The sequence below is a fragment of the Nerophis lumbriciformis genome, linkage group LG17 (assembly GCF_033978685.3).
Source record: "Nerophis lumbriciformis linkage group LG17, RoL_Nlum_v2.1, whole genome shotgun sequence".
NCBI lineage: Eukaryota > Metazoa > Chordata > Actinopteri > Syngnathiformes > Syngnathidae > Nerophis > Nerophis lumbriciformis.
The window spans coordinates 20,685,001-20,710,132 of record NC_084564.2 but is presented as its reverse complement, the minus strand read 5'-3'; the positions used below and the strand labels follow the sequence as shown (position 1 = coordinate 20,710,132).

Sequence of the window (25,132 nt, the reverse complement as noted above, 5' to 3'; positions counted from 1 at the left end):
CTTCTAGCTCGGTAGTTAGCACGCTCGTCTCATGCCGGCGACCCGGGTTTGAGTCCCGGGCAGAACAGAAAAAGTAGAAACTGAACCTGGCGGCGTTTACTAGGAAGTCACTCACTTTCTTTTGTTTTGTCGGCAACTAAAGTTAGCAGGGTCAGGGTCTCTATCCTCCTTCAAAACCGTAATAAAAGTACACCTCCAGGCAACTTCAACCCTAAACTAACACTCTCCCCGGATTGTTGTTAATAATCAAATGTAAACAATCAAATGCAGATATTTTTCTTATACCTTCTGATCTCTCTCTCTCTCTCTCTCTCTCTCTCTCTCTCTCTATGTCCACTACTTGCTGTACATATCCTACCAAGTCAGACCTACACTGTTTCAATATCCATTTCTCTGTTCTCAATTGTTGATGACTGATGATAACAACCAAACCTAACCTCCCACCCCTCCACACACCGAATTGTAAATAATGTAATAATTCAATGTATACACCCTGATGATTATCTTGTATGATGACTGTATTATGATGATAGTATATATGATAGTATATATCTGTATCATGAATCAATTTAAGTGGACCCCGACTTAAACAAGTTGAAAAACTTATTCGGGTGTTACCATTTAGTGGTCAATTGTACGGAATATGTACTTCACTGTGCAACCTACTAATAAAAGTCTCAATCAATCAATCAGTCACAGCGACACTGCTGTGGGCTACTGGGGTGGGGTACTCCATATTAATTAATATTGCAAAATCTGAAAGATAACGATGAATTGGGCGCGCAAGCTTGAATTACCGAGCGGCCTTGGAATATGCTGAAAAATGCTACAGTTCTCCTCCTTAGATTTCCACTGATCGCCTTGGACCCGTCCATGGTTCTGATAATTAGTTGATCCAGTTAGTGCTGTCAAACAAACCCTTTGAAAGACACTGACAGTTGTAGGGAGATACAAAAAATAAGTTTTAGCTAAAAGACACCTTGAGTACCATTTGTTTACAAGATTGAGGTGACTCCATGTCTATAGCTCGGTTGGTATAGCTCGGTCGGTAGAGTGGCTGAGGGTTCCAGATTCGATCCACGCTTCCGCCATCCTAGTCACTGCCGTTGTGTCCTTGGGCAAGACACGTTACTACCCACCTGCTTCCACTGCCACCCACACTGGTTTAAATGTAACTTAGATATTGGGTTTCACTATGTAAAAGCGCTTTGAGTCACTAGAGAAAAGCGCTATATAAATATAATTCACTTCACTATACATGAGCCTGGTTGTTTATGTACTTTGAGCCAAATTGTGCACCCAATTGTAGTTTTTAAAAATCCTTGAAGTACAATGATTTCATCCTGGAAAAAGAACGGTAGAAATAAATGATGTGTATGTAAACTACTGTCCTGCGTTAGGACCGGTTCAAATGTCGCCCTTCTCTTTGCTGAAAATCTAAACAGCTGTCCGAACAAGCAGCTCTCTTAAAACCAGACTACCGCCCTCAACCGGCACTCCATCACCCGGCGGTGCTGAATGGACCCCCTTCATGTCGCTGGAGGTTTATGATCCCAGGGGTCCTGATAGGATCTCCATCAAAGGCTGTCTCAGCTAGCACCTCTGGTCGGCTGTGGCCTTTTAAAAGGCCAATTGTCCTGTTAGCTTGAAGTCAGGGCATCGCTACTATACTCACGTGGGATATTCAAAAACACCTCAGTAGTGGATCTAAAAGTGTCTTGACCCTCACCTGAACCCACAAGGCTCCCTACTTCCCACAGGAAGTGGCAACTTAGCCACAGGAAATTGACTCGTATACACTCCAACATACACCAGCGTAGAGAATCAAAGATGGCCTGTTTGCATCGCTTCCTCTCCCCCCCACCCACAGCCCCTCACTGAATAAACTGCAGGGCTAATTATAGCTAGAAAAGCACATTGTCCCTTTGTGTTGCTAGGTTGGGTCGCATGCGACGCTTGTATCATTGCATCACTGAGAGCGGAGGCCGGGCAGCCGGCGGCTTTATGAATGAAGCGAGTCTCCACCGGAGGCTCTGGGAGATGGCGCTGGTCCCGCAGTGATGTCATAGCACTGAGAGGGAGCCTTGTGAGACCTCCCGTTCATGGGATCGTCTTACAGACAGACCGGTGACTCATCCTCCAGCCGTACTTACTGTAGCACCCACCTCGCCGGGGATGCTCCCCGTCCCGCTCTTGTCGACCCAAACCTTGCAAGGATTTCATTTTCCACGCCTACACGATTCTGCTGCACAGGCTAGTCCAGTTCCCGTGTTTGTTTTTCCAGTTTTAGCGTCTTTAATAGAGCTGAAATGTTACTTCAATGGGAAGGCTGGTGCAGCATCCCAGTGGGAGCTCATCACGCTGTCAGCAGCCTGCCCATTACTCATAATATAGCACTATGGGTGTGGCTGATCAATACCTTTTTGCTGCGCATCCAGTCTAAACTACCGACTCATTTCTCAGAATAGCAGCCATAAAAAAAAACTCGAGACCATTATTTTATTTTCGACGGTCGAATGTGGAAGCCACTCCCATGTAATGTTAGCTAAGTGGACGGTGCTCATTTTGTCCACGCTTTAATGCGGAAAAGCAAGAAGGTGCGGATGCTCAAACCGGCGGCACATACTGACCATTGTGTTTCTAATGGGCCTCGCAGGCAGTGAAATCCTATCAGGGCGTCATTTACCAGATACAGTCTCGCATGATGCTAGCTCTCTCCCTCTTCCCACTAATGGATGCACATTAGGTCTGCGCAGATAACTTTCATATGGCTCATTCGCAGAGATGATGGCGCTGCTACCATTAGTCTTTCCGCACTCGTCTGTTGGTCAATTTGTAGAAGATTAACAAATCAATGGAGACAATTTGAAGTTAAAGTGATTTTTGTTGTTGTTGTAAGTAATTGCAACACTTTCATCAGAGTCCTACAACCTGCTGTTGAACTATCTGCATGTATTTCTCACGGGTGTAAATAACATGGGGGTTGTGTTTACAATACATGCTAACTTACATGTGACACAGGGGTTTTAGAATCATTAGAGGAAAGGTCAGTGCCCTTGCAAAGACGTTTGGCGATGTTTTGTTTTTTTAACCAACCTTGCTCAAAAATGTGCTTGTAAGACCACTAAAGGTTTGGACTAAATTGGTGGGTGATTCGGCTGCATGTTTAGACCGGTATTTACCATTTTGCCGTGAGGCAGCACATAAATGAATCATCATTTAGTTGAATTGAAAAAATAGGGGGTGTGCCTTGCTTTTCCCACAAAGTCAGCTGGGATAAGCGCAGACTTAATTGTTACCCTGAACACATTCCTCCGTGGCCCCGTGGGGAATCACACTTCGATTCACAAACTTAATTGGTTTTTGAACAGGGTTCGCAAATAGAAAAGTTTGTACTGTATTTTCCGGACTATAAGCCGCTACCTTTTTCCCAAGCTTTGAACCCTGCGGCCCATACAAAGGTAAGGCTAATCTATTGATTTTTCGTCGCTAACGACCATAATGTTTTGTATGCAACAAACTTATATATTACAAACACCAACACAAAGAAAAGGTTTGTTATTGTTTTTGCTATGGCGCCATCTTGCTCGCTGCAGGTGCCCGGGTTGCACATCTACAGTGTCTTTCTCTTCCGTGCCTTGAACCAGAAGTATAAGTGCCGTTCCATCTACTATTTGTCAATGTTTCTTCATTCATCATTCCAAGCAACGTTTTAAGTTTTACAATATAACTACAACAATTCGTACTTACTAAACCATCACATGCTTGACAATAGTGTGCTCATGTATATTTGTACGTGTTATTGTAAATGTAATCAAGTTAGCGCTGTTAGCATTAAATAATATGCTAACAGGTTAACAAGTGTCTGTTAGTATTATTAACTTACAATGGCATTATTTTTGTATTGTTTCAGTTTCACAAATTCCTCAGTAAATTCACCCAAACGTCAACAGCGAGTTAATGAGTTTATTTAGCTGATAGGAGAGCTAGCTTTCGCAGCTAGCAGGTCCATGATGATGACTTTTCTGCATTGTTTGATCAGCCATTTCACTTCTGTGTTATAAGCACTGTTTGGTAACAATTAAGGTATGTAAATCAATATTTACAAAATGTTTCTGTGTAAATATTTAAAATCGCAATGTATACATCTGTGGCTTATTGTCCGTTGCGGCTAATATAGGGAAATAGGGGCGGTATAGCTTGGTTGGTAGAGCGGCCGTGCCAGCAACTCGAGGGTTCCAGGTTCGATCCCCGCTTCCGCCATCCTAGTCACTGCCGTTGTGTCCTTGGGCAAGACACTTTACCCACCTGCTCCCAGTGCCACCCACACTGGTTTAAATGTTACTTAGATATTGGGTTTCACTATGTAAAAGCTCTTTGAGTCACTAGAGAAAAGCCCTATATAAATATAATTATTTCACTTCAAATATTTTTTTTCTTCTAAAATTTAGTGGTTGTGGCTAATATACTGGTGCGCTCTCTAGGCAAAAAAGTATGGGATATTGATAAGCATAAGAAACAATGTTAACATGAATAATGGCTTTATTGAAGATACTTAATTCACCATTGGACTAATGAGGGTTTATCCTCTTTATCTCAATGAAACAAAACAAATACTTCCCATTTAACTCTCACCCTTCCTTAGCTCACATTTATTCCAGTGTTTAATGGCAACTCTTATGCACTGTCTAGCTTATAGAGTCTTTGATGCAGGATTTAGGGCTAAAGTGGGTTCAGGACTTCAAATTACAATTTGGGGGTGTCGGGCTGATAAAAGCGACAGTCGGTCCGAATGTGCAGACAAAACCGTGCACAGTCCACCTTAAATCAGCGGCCACATTTGGCCCTGTGGGCTCCACATCAAAGCGCAGACTGTCTGAGCCCCGCTGTTGCATCTCCGACATGTAGATATTTTCAAAAGGAAGCGTGTTTTTATTGTGAGCCAGCATGTTTTATTTAACTCCAAATGGAAAAAGAGGAAAGGAAATGCATGTGTCAGCTTGTATGATCCTGCAAAACCAGTGTTTATTCTATCTTTTTACAGCAAATGATATACTGTGCTGTCTTCCTACGATGGTACTTAACATTGCTGTTGTTTACCAGTGATATATTGGTACAAAATAACCTAAGCATATACACAGTGTGGGGAAAAACTACCGCTTTTTTACAGTCAAAGGATGGAGAGGGACATAGATAAACCAAAAAAAAAGAGCCAATGGGGAGACCCAAGTGTACGCAGACAGACGTCGGTTACACGGGCGAAAGGAGGGACAGCTGCTGGGAATTCCAGACGAGGTCGAGACGTCAGTGAGTGGTCACGACAGGCATGAAGCGTACGCCACTTAGTGTGCAGGGCTCACAGACAAAACCACCAGAAGATGCATGAACATGTGGCTTTATAGTGCAGCGTGATGGCTTTTTTTCCCCTTTTTTTAAATTAAAGAAACAGTACCCCTACAACAACACTTGGAAATATAAGTATATATTGTATGTTCTTAAAATGATCATTTTAGCATGTGGTGCAGTCTAGACCAGTGGTTCTCAAATGGGGGTACGTGTACCCCTGGTTGTACTTGAAGGTATGCCAAGGGGTACGTGAGATTTTTTTAAAATGTCTGTCAAAAAGAACTGTGAAAAGAAATGCAACAATGCAATATTCAGTGTTGACAGCTAGATTTTTTTGTGGACATGTTCCATAAATATTGATGTTAAAGATTTCTTTTTTTGTGAAGAAATGTTTAGAATTAAGTTCATGAATCCAGATGGATCTCTATTACAATCCCCAAAGAGGGCACTTTAAGTTGATGATTACTTCTATGTGTAGAAATCTTTATTTATAATTGAATCACTTGTTTATTTTTCAACAAGTTTTTAGTTATTTTTATATATTTTTTTCCAAATAGTTCAAGAAAGACCACAACAAATGAGCAATATTTTGCACTGTTATACAATTTAATAAATCAGAAACTGATGACATAGTGCTGTATTTTACTTTTTTATCTCTTTTTTTCAACCAAAAATGCTTTGCTCTGATTAGGGGGTACTTGAATTAAAAAAATGTTTACAGGGGGTACATCACTGAAAAAAGGTTGAGAACCACTGCTCTAGACTAGCAGATCACGATCCTACAAAGACATGTTAGCACTAAAGCTAGCTTTATCAAAACTTCACAACATGGCTGATATAAGTCACTGCACTGCAAAAGTGTACTTTTATGCAAGATTAGTGCAATAATTTAGTCTACAAAAAGCATCGATCCATAATAGGTGCAGAGTCAAATAACATCCGTGGCTATTTCTTTAACTCCTCAATATGGTTTTAGCTGCAATTATCGTCCAGCAGCTTTGTCTACCTCTCCAGGCGCTTTAAAAAGATGCTTGCTCAGTGGCCTTGTGGTTAGAGTGTCCGCCCTGAGATCGGTAGGTCCTGAGTTCAAACCCCGGCCGAGTCATACCAAAGACTATAAAAATGGGACCCATTTGGCATGAGTGCCTGCTTGGCACTCAGCATCAAAGGTTTAAATTGGGGGTTAAATCACCAAAATGATTCCCGAGGGCGGCCACCGCAACTGCTCACTGCTCCCCTCACCTCCCAGGGTATGGGTCAAATGCAGAGGGTAATTTCACCACATCTAGTGTGTGCGTGACTATCAGTGGTACTTTAACTTTGCGCATGAAACTCATGTTTACAATAAACTTCTCAGCACTATGCATGTTGACTGGGGTAGTTTGGTCCTTACTGACTGTTCATATTAGCTACAAATGAAAAGAACAATCTCACAAATTTAGGAAATACTTGCTTTTTAGTGACTTTAGCACTACCACTAATGTGAACACTTCTACATTAAAGTACTGTGGATTACATATTAATGCTTTTACTAGGAATGCAACAATGCAAGAAGCCTCACGTGAACCGATGATGCATCTTCAAAGAACCCGGTCAAGTTAAACGTTAACGCTTATACTCACATCTTATCAGTGGATGTCTGACTGGCGGTACTAATAGAACACAGTGTATCTACGGGCACACTTAAAACAGTCATCACAGTGACTACAGTTCCATGTGGCTATTTGCGAGTCAATGGTCTTTGCCCAGTTAGTTTTGAGCGGTCTGTTCTAGTGCTGGGGTCTTCCCCATTGTTTCTTCATCGTGTCCCACACTTCTCTCGTCTTCTCAATATAATTAGACCCGCGCGAGTCATCAGGCTCTGTTTAAAGGCATCAAAGGGAGTCCTGTTCCCCACTGGGGGTGCCCACTGGCTGTGAGCGGAGAACAGTGAGCCCAGTGTGCGCGACCCAGACCCTCAAGACGGCCCACCTCCCTCGCCTCGATGACATCACCACCTCATCCCCTGACCCCCTGACCCCTCTCAGGGTTTGACCCCGTGCTTGGTGTTGCGACAGTGGGTCCACTGTGTCGGGGGGGCAGCGTGGTAGGAGGGCTGAGGAGGGGTCAGGGTGTCACTGATGGGCACCAGGCGTTGCTGCTCTGTGGTGGAATGTGCCGTAGAAAAATAGCAAATAAAAGTCTGCTGTTTGTTTTCATGGAGACCAGGTGACAGCTATTGCTATACGAGCCTAACATGGCCGATTCAATCTCCAAGGTTTCTTTTTCGACACGGTTGATTCAATCTCGACTTGTTTGCGTCCTAAAGAAGGAAAACAATTGAGCTACATCAATGCAATATTCCAGGACTATTTAACTGGCGGGCCTGGGTTCAGATCATAACTTGGGAGACAAACATGTTTGCAGAAAATGTCTAACAACACTAAAGTGCTCCTGTTGTACAGAAGAACGTGGACCACCATTTGCAGATCCCTGCATTGACATTTAACCTTGCTAGCAAGGTTAAATGGGATCGAAACTTGCTAATTACATAACTGTCCTTACTTTCTGGCAGTTACTAATGTTTTTTTCAAAACATGTTTTTTGTAACTGAGATGTAGCTTGTTTACTTCAGATGCAGTCAATTGTCATTGTTTAAACGTATTTCAATATACTAGTGGTGTTCCTCAGGGTTCCATTTTAGGTCCTCTCTTTTTCATCATTTGGGCTAGTCTAACCTGCTCTGTGGCCTTGGGGTTAGCGTGTCCGCCCTGAGATCGGTAGGTCGTGAGTTCAAACCCCGGCCGAGTCATACCAAAGACTATACAAATGGGACCCCTCCCTGCTTGGCACTCCACATCAAGGGTTGGAATTGGGGGTTAAATCACCAAAATGATTCCCGAGCGCAGCCACCACTGCTGCTCACTGCTCCCCTCACCTCCCAGGGGGTGGAATAAGGTTGATGGGTCAAATGCAGAGGTTAATTTCACCACACCTAGCGTGTTTTTTGTTTGTTTGTATCTCTTTATTTGAAGGACAATGTGCTAATTTCCATCTGTAGTCCTTTTTTGGTGCATCTAACATCCATCCATCCATTTCTACCACTTGTCCCTTTTGGGGTCGCTTCAAAGGGACGCTGAAGCCTATCTCAGCTGCATTCGGGCGGAAGGCGGTTTACACCCTGGACAAGTCGCCACCTAATCGCAGGGCCAACACAGATAGACAGACAACAATCACACTCACATTCACACACTAGGGCCAACATCCACAATAAAATTACACAGGATTGAAAATACACAACAATATTAAAATTACATAATGATAAACAATTTAAAATACAAGTACAATACATAAAGACTATGTGAGTTACAAATCAGTGGGCGGTCAACTTACAGTATTTTAGTACAGAAGTACATAAAGTGCAGCAGTTTTTATCAAAGTCCACATACAGTGCAGTAGCTATTGGATGATACCCATAAATTGGATTATCAGTGGTACTTTTAACTTTAGTCAACTGGTGGCCTGTGAGTTTGGTTCATAAAAATGTTGAGAGACTCACATTTTTGTGGCAGATTTGTCAAAACTTGAGTGCTGTTATAAAGATGATCTTTGACTATCTTTTTTTGCAGAACTCTCATGTAACTACGACAAAATAAATAGACCACAATCAAAGGTCTACGTGGATATACAAAACAAGACTAGTAGTGAAAGGAGATGTCCTGCCTCCCGGTCCTTAGCTGTCTGCAAAATGTGGCCTCCAATAACAGTTTAAAATAATTATTCTGCCTTAGTCTGATCAACAGGTGTTCAGAACTTGCAAAGAGACATTCTTTTTAAGTCAAATCCCAGTACAACTAAAAACAAACCAGATGCAATGATGAAACTTACCATAAATATTCCGATTATTGCATTAATATATGTGGCTGTAGGCAACTTCCTGATGTTATTGTTGTTACAAGATGGCGATGTTATGCATATTACATTTTCTGTACTGTTTTTTTTTTTACAGTAAATTTACCAGCTATTTTAATGCTGGCTCAGCAGTTTGCACTTAAAAGCTATTACAACATTTCATGCATCCATGAAGTTTAGAAATGAATAGCAATCGTTGCCTACTTCCAATTAACACTCCATCCTCTTTGCGGTTTAGGGATATAAACACAAATATTAAAGCATTTATGATGCTTTGTTGTTTTTTGTGTGTGTCTGTCTATAGACTGATATCTAATATCGATATCTGTATTTGTGACTTGCAGATCCGGAGTGTGGCGATATCCCCTTGCTAACTCCCGGAAGCAAAGAGATGATGTCCCAAGCTCTGAAGGCCACGTTCAGCGGCTTCACCAAAGAACAGCAGCGGCTGGGCATCCCCAAAGGTACGGTCGTAAATCTCGCTTGTACATTTGTTAGCTACTTTTAGTTTTAATGCGTTGCTTATGCAAAGGATGACCTTCACGTGTTCGAATGTAGACACAGAAGTCGTTAGGTGGCTTCCTAATTGAGGCCGACTGCAGGGCCTGTTGTGTAACAGCAGGACATTGTGTGTTTGTCTTTGTGCACGCATGTCTCATCTTGCTTGTTTATATCCACGTATGCCTCATTGTTAGAGTCCAACTGACTTGCTGTGAGCAGGTAAACCTAAAAGTATCACTTAGACCAGGGATTCTCAAACTGTGGTACGCCAAAGAATCGGTCTTTTATTTTCCTGTATTCAAACACAGTGTTAATGTTCAAACTAGTGGCCAAAATATTAATTATTTGTTAAATCAAACCTCTGTCTTGTTTTTAATGAATACTTAGCCCTATTACGCTGCTGTATTTGTACTTGGTGAAAAAAGTCTGGGAACCACTGATTTAGGCGAAAGGATACGTACTAAATAAACCAGGGGTCACCAACCTTTTTGAAACCAAGAGCTACTTCTTGGGTACTGATTAATGCGAAGGGCTACCAGTTTCCATCCATCCATTTTCTACCGCTTATTCCCTTTGGAGTAGCGGGGGGCGCTGGAGCCTATCTCAGCTACAATCGGGCGGAAGGCGGGGTACACCCTGGACAAGTCGCCACCTCATCGCAGGGGCTACCAGTTTGATACACACTTAAATAAATTGCCAGAAATAGCCAATTTGCTCAATTTACCTTTAACTCTGTTATTATTAATAATGAATGATATTTATCTTTGTGGAAACACTGATCATCTTAATGATTTCTCACAATAAATATATATAGAAACACATAAATATCAATATGCAACACTTTATTTGTATATTTTCTCTTAGTGCACATTTTTCAAATTGAACATTTTCAAATGATCACTTCCAAAACAGTCTTGTGAAATCACAATATCCCATTTTAACTAGCTAGCCACTAATATTTTTTTAACAAATAAAATAAAATGTCAGGTTGTGACGTTGATTTTTGAATGAAATTGAATGAATGAATGAATGAAATGAGTTTATTTCGGTCATATAATCAACCATCAACCATTAACCATTTTGCGTGACCAGTTTAAGAGTACAGACTATGCATATTTAACAATCATACACATTTACACACAAAAGGAAAATAAATGAAAAGAAAAAGAATGACCAAAAAAGGAATAGCCTGAAGCCAAAGCTTATGTTTGCCTATCCTAAACCTTCATTGAAAATAAGATTACCTGGAACATCAACGTAAAAAAAAAAAAAATCAAAATCAAATCATGAATTACTTTGCACCATGTTTGTACAAATAATAACTCATGTAAAATACATAAGTCAACTCTCAAATTTAAAAAAAAATCATGTCACACTTTAAACTGGACACCAAATCTGTTATCTGTTTCTTTGTCAGTTCGTGAAGACCAAGTCTTAAAAATATTTTCTTGGATTTTCAAATTCTATTTGAGTTTTGTCTCTCTTAGAATTAAAAATGTCGAGCAAAGCGAGACCAGCTTGCTAGTAAATAAATAACATTTAAAAAATAGAGGCAGCTCACTGGTAAGTACTGCTATTTGAGCTATTTTTAGAACAGGCCAGCGGGCTACTCATCTGGTCCTTACGGGCGACCTGGTGCTCGCGGGCACCGCGTTGGTGACCCCTGAAATAAACGGTCACCCCTTCTGATCCTCTGCAGACCCCAGACAGTGGAGCGAAAACCACGTGGCGGCGTGGCTAACCTGGACCGTGAACGAGTTCAGCCTGAAGAACGTGGACTTTGACAAATTCTGCATGAACGGCGGGAGCCTGTGCGCCATGGGCAAGGAGCGCTTCCTGGACTTGGCGCCCGACTTTGTGGGCGACATCCTTTGGGAGCATTTGGAAATGCTTCAAAAAGGTTAGACCGCAATGGCATTTGGGGACTTTTTTACAGTGAAAAATAGGAAGACATGTTATTGAATGAGAAGGCGGTGCTGTGAGCTCAAACTGTAAATGTTAGAAACCTCCAAGATATGCGATCTTTGCTTGTATTCCTTTCGTCTGCATTTGCTGTAGTAAGAAGAGACGAACAGGAAGGCGCGTGTTCGCTCATGTCATTAATCTTTTACGATGCTGCATGCAGTTACGTGATACATAAAATCAATGTGGAGGTCACTGACGCTCATTCTCTATCTATTTTTCATAAAGAGGATACAAAGCATTACCCCAACAACGGACTGACCTCCAACTTCCAGGAATCCCGTTATACCTCAGACTACTTTGTCAGTAAGTACTTGCTTACAAACATAATATTGTAATATTAGAGGATACATGCTCACAATAGAACAGGACATTTTAAACCTTGGGGGTTATAATTCGCTACAGTCAGCAATGCTTGTGCTATTCATTTTCTGCCAAATACACCACACGGTGGCAATGGGTGAAGGATGCCTCAGTGAGTGTGTTGCACACTCACTAGCTGTCTTGACACAACACTGATGCTTTGTTAGTGTTTCATAATGGTCATCTGTTGGAATAAAAAAGTCATTACATTCAACTTGCAAATAAAATTAATATGTGCCAAAAATATATATATATATGTATCTTTGCTAAATATATATACAGGGCATGCCAAAGGGTTGGACACATCTTCTCATTCAATGCGTTTTCTTTATTTTCATGACTATTTACATTGTAGGTTGTCACTGAAGGCATCAAAACTATGAATGAACACATGTGGAGTTATGTACTTAAAAAAAGGTGAAGTAACTGAAAACATATTTTATATTCTAGTTTCTTCAAAATAGCCACCCTTTGCTCTGATTACTTTTTCGCACACTCTTGGCATTCTCTTGATGAGCTTCAAGAGGTAGTCACCTGAAATGGTTTTCACTTCACAGGTGTGCTTGAAGCTCATCGAGAGAATGCCAAGAGTGTGCAAAGCAGTAATCAGAGCGAAGGGCGTCTATTTTGAAGAAACCGGAATATAAAACATGTTTTCAGTTACTTCACCTTTGTTTGTTAAGTATATAACTCCACATGTGTTCATTCATAGTTTTGATGCCTTCAGTGACAATCTACAATGTAAATAGTCATGAAAATAAAGATAACACATTGAATGAGGAGAAGACGTGTCCAAGCTTTTGGCCTGTACTGTATATTTATTTTTTTGACAAATAGCTGCGTAAAAAGGAATATGAAACTCTGGTCAATGAGCCAATAGTGAACAGGAATATTTGTTGGTGCTACAAGATCAAAATTACCCCACGCTTTGGAATGTTTTCCTTTTCTTGAGTTTCATTTAGATGGATGATGAAGACGTAAAGCGATGTCAAACGCAGGGCGTTACTCCCTCGACTTCATTTAAAGGGGAACATTATCACAATTTCAGAAGGGTTAAAACCATTAAAAATCAGTTCCAGTGGCTTATTTTATTTTTCGAAGTTTTTTTCAAAATTTTACCCATCACGCAATATCCCTAAAAAAAGCTTCAAAGTGCCTGATTTTAACCATCGTTATATACACCCGTCCATTTTCCTGTGACGTCACACAGTGATGCCAATACAAACAAACATGGCGCATAGAACAGCAAGCTATAGCGACATTTGCTCAGATTCAGACTCGGATTTCAGCCGTTTAAGGGATTCAACAGATTACGCATGTATTGAAACGGATGGTTGTAGTGTGGAGGCAGGTAGCGAAAATGAAATTGAAGAAGAAACTGAAGCTATTGAGCCATATCGGTTTGAACCGTATGCAAGCGAAACCGACGAAAACGACACGACAGCCAGCAACACGGGAGAAAGCGAGGACGAATTCGGCGATCGCCTTCTAACCAACGATTGGTATGTGTTTGTTTGGCATTAAAGGAAACTAACAACTATGAACTAGGTTTACAGCATATGAAATACATTTGGCAACAACATGCACTTTGAGAGTGCAGACAGCCCAATTTTCATCAATTAATATATTCTGTAGACATACCCTCATCCGCGCTCTTTTCCTGAAAGCTGATCTGTCCAATTTTGGAGTTGATGTCAGCAGGCCAGGGAAGCTAGGGTCGATATTCTTCTCTTGATCATCTTCGGTGGCATGAGGGACGGTGTGAGCCAAGACATCCAGAGGGTTTAGCTCGCTCGTCTGCGGGAACAAACTGCCGCCATTGCTTGCCGTGCTACCGAGGTCCTTTGTCCCTGAATTGCTCACACACTCCGGCAGATTCAATGGGGGTCTGGCGGTAGATTTCTTTGACTTTATCGTTGGAAATGCATCTGCTTTGAGTGTCGCAGGATATCCACACATTCTTGCCATCTCTGTCGTAGCATAGCTTTCGTCGGTAAAGTGTGCGGAACAAACGTCCAATTTCTTGCCACTTTCGCATCTTTGGGCCACTGGTGCAACTTGAATCCGTCCCTGTTCGTGTTGTTACACCCTCCGACAACACACCGACAAAGCATGATGTCTCCAAGGTACGGAAAACAGTCGAAAAAATGGACAATAACAGAGCTGATTTGACTCGGTGTTTGAGAAAATGGCGGATTGCTTCCCGATGTGACGTCACGTTGGGACGTCATCGCTCCGAGAGCGAATATTAGAAAGGCGTTTAATTCGCCAAAATTCACCCATTTAGAGTTGGGAAATCGGTTAAAAAAAAAAAATAAAAATAAAAATATATATATATATAGTCAAGGTATATATTGACGCTTACATAGGTCTGGTGATAATTTTCCCCTTTAATACAGGCTGGGACTTGAGAGCCGAAAGAAACAGTTTGGTGTTTCACAGTCAAGCGACACAGCAGCTGTATCAGACATGTTTTTTTTTTCACTTAAAGTGTCACACTGTATCGCTTCAGTATCATTTCACCAATCACTACCAATCACCATGTCAAGTTTAAAATGGTTTGACATTTCCCAACTTCAGGGGGCTTCACTGACATAGCACACATCTTGGTACACACCTTTGATTTGTGGTCAACCAAAATGGGCGGGACTTCACAACTAATTAGCCATAAATCTGCGGGTATATGTATTTCATGTATTTGAGGGCAACCCAATATCATTTGGGATGTTCTGATTTTTCACTACAGGCTTGATCTTTTGAATTCTACCTGACAATTTCATTAATCCTTTCGGATAGCTACTCTTTGTCAAGCCAAGATGATGGGAGGCAACGTCGGCGCATGTTTGTTGGGCTGCGTCTTAGTGATTCTCCACGCTTGCTTATCAGTGAACGCTTGGCGTCATCTGCCACAATTGTTTTAGTCTTCACATGAGGGATGGTCATTCTGCTCGCTCACAAAGATTGATCTCGCTCCTCTCTTTCCTGCTCTGCTTTCCCTCCACTGTCTCCAGGCTATGGCGTCGAGCACGCCCAGTGCGTCCCCCCCTCCGAATACTCTGAGCCCAGCTTCATCACCGAGTCCTACCAGACCCTCCACCCCATCAGCTCGGAGGAGTTGCTGACGCTCAAATACGAGAGCGAGTACCCGGCCGTCATCCTGCGGGACACGCCCCTCAACCCCCTGCCGGGAGACTACTTTTCCATCAAGCAGGAGGTGGTGTCCCCTGACAACATGTGTGTGGGACGCCTGAGCAGAGGTGAGGGGCATCAAACACAGAACGAAGTACAGAATGGTCTTTTATTCTGTTTGTATGGTGTGCTGTCGTGTGTCCCTGCATGTTATTGTGCTGATGCCACCAGAAAGAAGTTGGTTGGTTTGTGGTCACAGCAGATCTACCTCCCACACTCTATTTGAGGTGGAGGCAAGATAAACTTTTTTTTGTTAGTTTTTCTGTGCACACCACACCACTATTTGTCTTTGTTGACTCTAATTATATTTATATTTTTTAGCTGAATTTAACAATGAGGAATTATGACATCATATGGAAAAATCCCATGACATAAAAAAATGGCTCTGATCTTTTTTTTTTAAACGTGCGACGATGAGGTCAGATTACGCATACTGTGCTGTAAACGGACTATCGTAAATGAACATGGCATCGATCGCGTGGGACTTTTTCCACTGACTTTCCACATGTAATGTGGACAGTAAACAACATCTAACTTGAACATATCAAACCTTATCAGTTTACTGAAACGGCAGCATCGCTACATCAATTTTTTTAAATCCTGCGCTGCCGCAGAAGCTGCCACAAAGATAGGTGTGCGCAAACTACAGTTCAATGTAAACATTTAAAAAAGCTATGAATAAGTTATTACCGTATTTTTCGGACTATAAGTCGCAGTTTTTTTTCATAGTTTGGCCGGGGGTGCGACTTATACCCGGGAGCGACTTATGTGTGAAATTATTAACACATTACCGTAAAATATCAAATAATATTATTTAGCTCATTCACGTAAGAGACTAGACGTAAAAGATTTCATGGGATTTAGCGATTAGGAGTGACAGATTGTTTGGTAAACGTATAGCATGTTCTATATGTTATAGTTATTTGAATGACTCTTACCATAATATGTTACGTTAACATACCAGGCACGTTCTCAGTTGATTATTTATGCCTCATATAACGTACACTTATTCAGCCTGTTGTTCACTATTCTTTATTTATTTTAAATTGCCTTTTAAATGTCTATTCTTGGTGTAGGGTTTTATCAAATACATTTCCCCCAAAAATGCGTGTTATATATGTTTTTTTCCTTCTTTATTATGCATTTTTGGCCGGTGCGATTTATACTCCGAGAAATAGGGTAGTTTGTAATTAAGAAGCAGTAAGTTATCTGTATCACATCGGATTAATAAAAACCCAAAAACAAACAAAAGTGTAATACTAAATATATACATGTAATCATATATAATATATTTTTTTTTTATTTTAATTTGAAAATATTGTATATGATGTTTTTTTTGTCATTTATACAATATATTATAAAATACTTAAGTAAAAAGGGGGTGGGAGGAATCTTGTATTTTACTATTTTACTAACCAAAACAAAAAAAAGTCCAAAAAATAAAAACATAACATTTTTGCAGCGTGAAGATCAAGATTTGTTCCCCCCATTTTTGTAAATATTGAGAGGGCATGTTTAGATTGTCTAAATGAAGGGGGGGGGGGAAGCTATAAATAAGTATTGAGAACCAGTAAGTTATCTGTATCATATCGGATTGAAGAAAAAAAAGCAATTAAAAATAAGTGCATTACTAAATATATACAAATGTGTTCATAAAACATATTTTTTTATATTATAATTAAAAAACATAGTCTTTATTATCTATATTACATTCATAAATGTATTATAACATACCTAAATAAAAAAGGGGGTGGGAGGGAATCTTGTATTTTACTATTTTCATTAATCAAAACAAAATCTTAAAAATAAAAACATTACAGTTTTGCAGTATATTTGTACTCCCCATTTTTGTGAACATTTAGAGGGCATGTATAAATAGTCTTATGGTAAGTAAATGGTAAATGGATTATACTTGTATAGCACTTTTCTACATTCAAGGTACTCAAAACTCTTTGACACTATTTCCACATTCACACACTGATGGCGGAAGCTTCAAGGCGCTAACCACAACCCATCAGGAGCAAGGGTGTGACTAGGATGGTGGAAACTGGGATCGAACCTGGAACCCCTCAAGTTGCTGGCATGACCGCTCTACCATTTGAGCCACGCTGCCCCCAAATAATTAGATAGCTTTAATTGGTCATTAAACATTGGCCTTGTTTTTGTCCCCTACCTCTCCCATTTGAGGTAGTGGGGAAGAAAAAATAGGTCTCTTTTTTTGGTTAGCATTTTCATAGTTTTTTCAGGCTTCCCATGTACTGTCCAATTAGCAGTGATGCCAACATCCACCGCACAAACATTTCTTCAGTGTCGCACACCAGTTTCATTCAAATTCTCAGCCCTGCTTTGTGCTCTTGTGGGAAAGTATTTGTTTGTGGTCACGACTGATATCCCACATATGGCTCTGATTTGGGGGTTGTCTGAAGATCTGAGCATCAATGGAGGTGCTGCATTAACCGTCATTTGTTAATGTCTGGCCAATGAAAGACCCTTATCTTTGCCGTGGCTAAAAATAGCCAGTGTGATTTTCTCACTGGGAATCCATTCCAAATGGTTGTTCACGTGAAATGACCAACTGTAGGATTGTAGAAAGAACTGTAGGATTGAAGAAAGAACTGTAGGATTGGAGAAAGAACTGTCGGATTGTAGAAAAAACTGTAGGATTGTAGAAAAAACTGTAGGATTGTAGAAAGAACTGTAGGATTGTAGAAAGAACTGTAGGATTGCAGAAAGAACTGTAGGATTGCAGAAAGAACTGTAGGATTGTAGAAAGAACTGTAGGATTGTTGAAAGAACTGTAGGATTGGAGAAAGAACTGTAGGATTGTAGAAAGAACTGTAGAATTGGAGAAAGAACTGTCGGATTGTAGAAAGACGTGTAGGATTGTAGAAAGAACTGTAGGAGTGGAGAAATAACTGTAGGATTGGAGAAAGAACTGTAGGATTGTAGAAACAACTGTAGGATTGTAGAAACAACTGTAGGATTGTTGAAAGAACTGTAGGATTGGAGAAAGAACTGTAGGATTGTAGAAAGAACTGTAGGATTGGAGAAAGAACTGTCGGATTGTAGAAAGAAGTGTAGGATTGTAGAAAGAACTGTAGGATTGTAGAAAGAAGTGTAGGATTGGAGAAAGAACTGTAGGATTGTAGAAACAACTGTAGGATTGTTGAAAGAACTGTAGGATTGGAGAAAGAACTGTAGGATTGTAGAAAAAACTGTAGGATTGGAGAAAGAACTGTAGGATTGTAGAAACAACTGTAGGATTGTTGAAAGAACTACAGTACTTTTATGTTAAAATACTGAACAGATGTTTATTGGGATAAGGTAAACATCTGTTCAGTATTTTAACATAAAAGGGTTTGATTGTGAGGCATTAAAAGCCACAAAATGCATCGGGTCCATCAGACCCACAAACGCTGGCTGAGTTACAACATAATGAACATTACACAAGGGTTAATTAGCCACACCATTTTATAAGCCGCTGTCTTCAAAATGTAGGAAAAGAGTAGCTGCTTATAGTGGGACATTTGACTACCGCATTTTTTGGACTACAAGTCGCAGTTTTTTTCATAGAGTCCAGTGCGACTTATAGATGTTTTTTTCCTTCTTTATTATGCATTTTCGGCAGGTGCGACTTATACTCCGGTGCGACTTATACTCCGAAAAATACGGTACATTAATTTAAGTTTTGGGAAAATTAAACCCCAATGGGATAATCTATTTATGAATGTTTCGGACTCCTATTTCCATGCCAGTGATCCTTAAAGAAAACGCCAGGTTTGAACTCCTCCCTGTCATTTTCACGCAGGTAAACTCGGGGGCCAGGATTCTTTCGAGAGCATCGAGAGCTTCGAGAGCTGTGACCGGCTGACGCAGTCGTGGAGCAGCCAGTCGTCGTTCAGCAGCCTCCAGCGAGTACCGTCGTACGACAGCTTCGACTCGGAGGACTACCCCACGGCGCTGCACGGCCACAAGCCCAAGGGCACCTTTAAGGACTACGTGAGGGAGCGCTCGGACCTCAGCAAGGACAAACCCGTCATCCCCGCAGCGGCGCTGGCGGGATACACAGGTGAGATGTTTAAAGATAACTATTAACTGTTGCGATGTCACAGCGCAAACCTTAACAATCCCCCTAAAACACGGCAAGCATAATCCTTCAAAAGTATGATGAGAACGTCACATTGTGACAACTCTATTCTGGTAAAAGTACAACTTTTTTTCTATATTTATTCTTGTAAAATTACAAGACTTTTGTTTCATTATTCATTCATTAAACTACCTTTTTTATCGTCGCACTCTTGTAAATCTGCAACTTTTTAAATCAATATTACAAGACTTTTTGCAAAATATTATACCTTTATTCTAGGGTGGTGTTTTTCAACCTTTTTTGAGCCAAGGCACATTTTTTTTCATTGAAAAAATGCGGAGGCACACCACCAGCAGAAAACATCCATCCATCCATTTTTTACCGCTTATTCCCTTTGGGGTCGCGGGGGGCGCTGGAGCCTATCTCAGCTACAATCGGGCGGAAGGCGGGGTACACCCTGGACAAGTCGCCACCTCAAAAATGCGGAGGCACACCACCAGCAGAAAACATAAAAAAATTAAACTTAGCAGCCAATATTGACAATTAAAAAGTCGTTCTCGCAATTGTTGGATATGAATTCAAACCATAACCAAGCATGCATCACTATAGCTCTTGTCTCAAAGTAGGTGTACTGTCACCACCTGTCACAGCACGTGACTTATTTGGAATTTTTTGCTGTTTTCCTGTGTGTAGTGTTTTAGTTCTTGTCTTACGCTCCTATTTTGGTGGCTTTTCCTCTTTTGTTGGTATTTTCCTGTTGCGGTTTCATGTCTTCCTTGAACGCTTTTCCCCGCACCTACTTGGTTTTAGCAATCAAGACTATTTCTGTTGTGCAGACGCTATCCTTCTTTGTGTGGACATTGTTGATTGTCATGTCATGTTCGAATGTACATTGTGGACGCCGTCTGCTACACACGCTGTAAGTCTTTGCTGTCGTCCAGCATTCCATTTTTGTTTACTTTATAGTAGGGGTGGGCGATATGGCCTTTTTTAAATATCGCAATATTTTAAGGCCATATCGCGATACACGATATATACATCGATATTTTGCCTTAGCCTTGAATGAACACTTGATGCATATAATCACAGCAGTATGATGATTTTATGTGTCTACATTAAAACATTCTTCTTCATACTGCATTAATATATGCTACTTTTAAACTTTCATGCAGAGAAGGAAATCACAACTAAAAAAATCACTATTTTTTTCATACGGTGTTGATCTGGAAATGTTTGCCTCTGCGGCATTTTGATGGTGTGGGCGTGTGCCACCGAACGGAGATGTTGACGTGCGGAGTACATACATATTGTTTTTAATATTGTTGTGCAGCACTTTGGAAACATTTTTGTTGTTTAAATGTGCTATATAAATAAAGTGGATTAGATTGGAGTGAGCACTCTTCATTCACTAGCAGGGGACTTTTCAAATGATGCTACATATTAGCAGTAATGCTACTTTTTATAGCAACGCTTTCACTCCACACTTGACAAATTACGGTTGTCTGTTCGACATATTCCCACTTGAAGCCAAACCACCGCCAGACGATGCACCCCCTGCTGTTTTTTGGGGGAATTAATTATTCCTTCATTTGTTACCATATTCGCACCTTCTTTCGCTCGTATTACCGCTAGCATCACAGCTAACGTTAGCCATGCTGCTACCTCTCTGTTCCGAGACGGCGTATACGTATGTGACGTATGACGTGATAGTATGTGACGTATGTAGAAGCTGCGCTTGCTGTCTGTGAGAAGGAGAGACAGGAAAGAGTAGGAAGAGCCTGTGGTGTAATGCCCGCAGCTAAAAACAACTGCGTGAGAACGTATACTCGATATCACGATATAGTCATTTTCTATATCGCAGAGACAAACCCACGATATATCGCGCATATCGATATATCGCCCAGCCCTACTTTGTAGCCAGTTTAGTTTTAGTTTCGTTCTGCATAGCCTTCCCTAAGCTTCAATGCCTTTTCTTAGGGGCACTCACCTTTTGTTTAATTTTTGTTTTAGCAATAGACACCTTTTTACCTGCATGCTGCCTCCCGCTGTCGTCTGCATATTGTGATCACAACAAACCATGTTCCTGACATCTACAAAGCAATTAGCTACCTGCTGCCCCCTACTGATATAGAAGAGTATTACACGGTTACTCTGCCGAGCTCTAGACAGCACAGACACTCAACAACGGCTTATTATTTGCGGATTATGATTACCGGTTTGCAAAAAAATATTTTTAACCCAATTAGGTGAAATCACATTACACAGTGGTTGAAAAACACTGTTCTAGTGTTGTGCGATATATTTACAATGTAAATGATATATATTTGCCTTACGGTAGAGCTTTTAATGGGAAATAACGCATGTTGATGACACATTCTTGCTGTGTGCCGCAAATCTGACAGTGGAAATCAGATGACCACGTCCTACGATGCTACTGCTAAGCTACAGCTCTTGAATGTAAACAGAGGTGGATAGTGGAATCGTTCCCACAGTGTTCGATTCAAGAACTCCTTCATTACGCACTCCATCCAGCTGTGTAATCACTCACCATACAGCAATAGATATCTATTACCTACCTCTCTTTGTTTATAATGTATATTTTCTGCTGGATCTACTCTCTATTTTATGCTGCAGCTGTTACATATCCTGTAATATTGTACATGGTAATTGGGATTTTTTTATATATGATATACAAATATAATATAATATATCAGTATATATTATATGTAAATATTACATATGTTATATTGCTACTATGGTACATTTTTAGTCTACTTTATACCTTTGTTTTCGCCTTATTTTTGTGCCCTTGTGTGCATTATCCTTTCCATCTTTTGTAACTGAGCTACTGTGTAGAACAATTCCTTTGTGGATCAATAAAGTTTGTCTAAGTCTATAGATCGATACAAATGTAGACCGTAACCATATCAAGTATAGTATCAGTATATGGTCGATTTTTCAGTAATTACATCAATATTTTGTGTTATTGTTTACAAACTCAAGAAAGAAGTTCCTTGCTTTAAGGGCAAAAAAACGAATGATTTAAATCAGCGCCAATAAAAAGTTTAGTTATGTTGCATACAATATTGTATTTAATAAAAGGAAATTAGATAAATATTTAATTAATATTGTTACACTGCTATCCTATTTTTTTTGTTTTTTTTAAATAACAATTGTGATCAATACTTTAATCATTCAATGATGTTGAACATTTCAAGTATCAGTATTGGTATGGCCAGTACTGCCTCTGTAACTACTTGGTATTGGATACATACCCAAAACTAAAGTAAAGTAGCCAAAGAACAGACGTGTACATAGAACCATGTTACAAAGGAAAGTAATTAACAGTTAATTCGTAAAGAGATTAACAGAGAGAGATTACAGCTGGAAATGACACAAAATGTTACTGCATACGTCAGCCAGGTAACCTATTTTGAAATGGGTTTATTGTCATTTATATGCCATTGTGATATATATTGTTATTGCAGGACGCTGTAATACAGTATGTATCATAATATACATTTGAGGCCACATTGCCCACCTCTACTTTTTCATCTTGTGTTATGACTTGATTGTCGTAAAACTTTTTATATATATATATATATATATATATATATATATATATATATATATATATATATATATATATATATATTTATACATACACATATGTATGTATGTATAAATACAGCTTTCCTTAATACAGCAAAAAAAGTATTATGAAAGTCATGTTTTTGGAATATGACTTTACTTTTGTAATTACAACTTTCTATTCACTTTTCCTTAATACAGCAAAAAAAGTATTATGAAAGTCATGTTTTTGGAATATGACTTTACTTTTGTAATTACAACTTTCTATTCACTTTTCCCCCGTAAAAATGAAGTATCCACTCTAACCCAATTCATGCACATTTTCAGGAAACAAAATTGGTGTCGCCTGTACGTTCTTGTATCCTAATCTACCTCCTTGTAATCTGCAGCCCGCATCTCAGCCTACATTTTTCATCGTCTCCCTAACGAACTGAAATGACACGAAACACATGATGGTGGTGAAATGATGGCTTCATCTGCATGTGGCATCTTCATACATCACTGGTGTAGTCAATTTGGATGGCATGACACTTGACACTTATGGTGGAGATGTGCAGCATGATTAGGCAGCGCATCTCCATGGTTTCCTCACACTAATCAACATTTAAAACATCCATCTGCACTCAAATCTGTCAGCGTTTGCATCATCCTCAACCCCAGATAGTCTCATGTCTTATCTCATGAGTCTCACAAGCAAAGACTTATTTTTTTGAAGAGCTGCTTTGCAGGCAATACATGTGTAAATAATTGAGGAAATATTCTTTAAATACTCATCGTTTAGTGTACTCTTAACATATTAGTGTGGGCTGTGGTTACAAGGACCGTGTTAAAAATTAATTAAAAAGTGAACCTTTTCGGTAGCCAAGTTCAAGGAAAAGCAATTTTAGGTTAAAAACATCACAAAATAAAGTTCTTAAAAGTACAACTTTTTGTCATAAAATTTTTTTTTTTTTAAAGTTTAACCTAGGGCTTTTAAAGTTATTAACACGCTAACTCGTGCAATTAATCACAGTAATATCACAATAATTATCTATAAACACAGATTAATTGCATTAATTAGGTTGTTACACGGCCATAATGCACATGACAGTGCAAAGATAAGTGAGGAGGATTGCTAGCAAATGTTTCTTCAAAATAAACTCCAAGGGTACTTTAGATTAAAAAAATGTGAAACTTAAAAACAACATAGAACATTATGCATACATATATACGTACATATGTATGTGTATATGTATATATATATATATATATATATATGTATGTGTGTGTGTGTGTGTGTGTGTGTGTGTGTGTGTGTGTGTGTGTGTGTATGTATGTATGTATATTATATATATATGCATGTATGTATATACACACAAACAGTACAGGCCAAAAGTTTGGACACACCTTCTCATTCATTTCAATGCCATTGTAGATTGTCACTGAAGGCATCAAAACTATGACCCCTGTGAAGTGAAAACCATTTCAGGTGACTACCTCTTGAAGCTCATCGAGAGAATGCCAAGAGTGTGCAAAACAGTAATCAGAGCAAAGGGTGGCTATTTTGAAGAAACTAGAATATAAAACATGTTTTCAGTAATATCATTTTATTTATTTTTTTCATTTATTCATTTATTTCAGGCAATGGCATTAAAAAAAAGAAAAAGTACAAGGCAGACAATACATAACAATATCAATTAATATAATGCAAAAAGGTAATGTATAGTATGTAAGCATGATTGTCCAGTTTTGCCTGAAAGGGAGTGGGAAGAAGATAATTTAATTAATCCCACCCCCAGTTCTCCATTCAGTGATTAATACATTGAGTTTCATTGTTACTTTGTTTAAGGATTATACAAATGTTGTATCATAGTGGCACTACCACAGGTAAGAATAATTATTACACTGTATCAACAATGTAGGAAGAATGAATATACCAACAATGGTAATAGACAACATAGCAATAATGGTAAGGAATTTCACCTTTTTTTGTTAAGTATATAACTCCACATGTGTTCATTCATAGTTTTGATGCCTTCAGTGACAATCTACAACATAAATAGTCATGAAAATAAAGAAAACACATTAAATGAGAAGGTGTGTCCAAACTTTTGGCCTGTACTGTGTGTATGTAAACGTTCCTGTATGACATTCTGACAAAAAAATGGCATTTGTGTCAAAATATTGGGGTCTTGTTCAAGGTTAATTTGCACGCAAGTAATT

At 39.6% G+C, this 25,132-nt stretch overlaps 1 protein-coding gene across 4 annotated transcripts in view; it reads left to right on the top strand.

Moving 5' to 3' along the window:
* Positions 1-25,132, top strand: part of ets1 (v-ets avian erythroblastosis virus E26 oncogene homolog 1) — a 120,533-nt gene that overhangs the window by 79,153 nt on the left and 16,248 nt on the right. For all 4 annotated transcript variants that reach the window (XM_061972706.1, XM_061972709.1, XM_061972708.1 and 1 more), the window contains 5 exons: positions 9,582-9,701; positions 11,438-11,638; positions 11,929-12,006; positions 15,075-15,320; positions 19,061-19,321. In XM_061972706.1, coding sequence (XP_061828690.1) covers positions 9,582-9,701; positions 11,438-11,638; positions 11,929-12,006; positions 15,075-15,320; positions 19,061-19,321 — 906 coding nt within the window. The remainder of the gene's footprint in view (positions 1-9,581; positions 9,702-11,437; positions 11,639-11,928; positions 12,007-15,074; positions 15,321-19,060; positions 19,322-25,132) is intronic.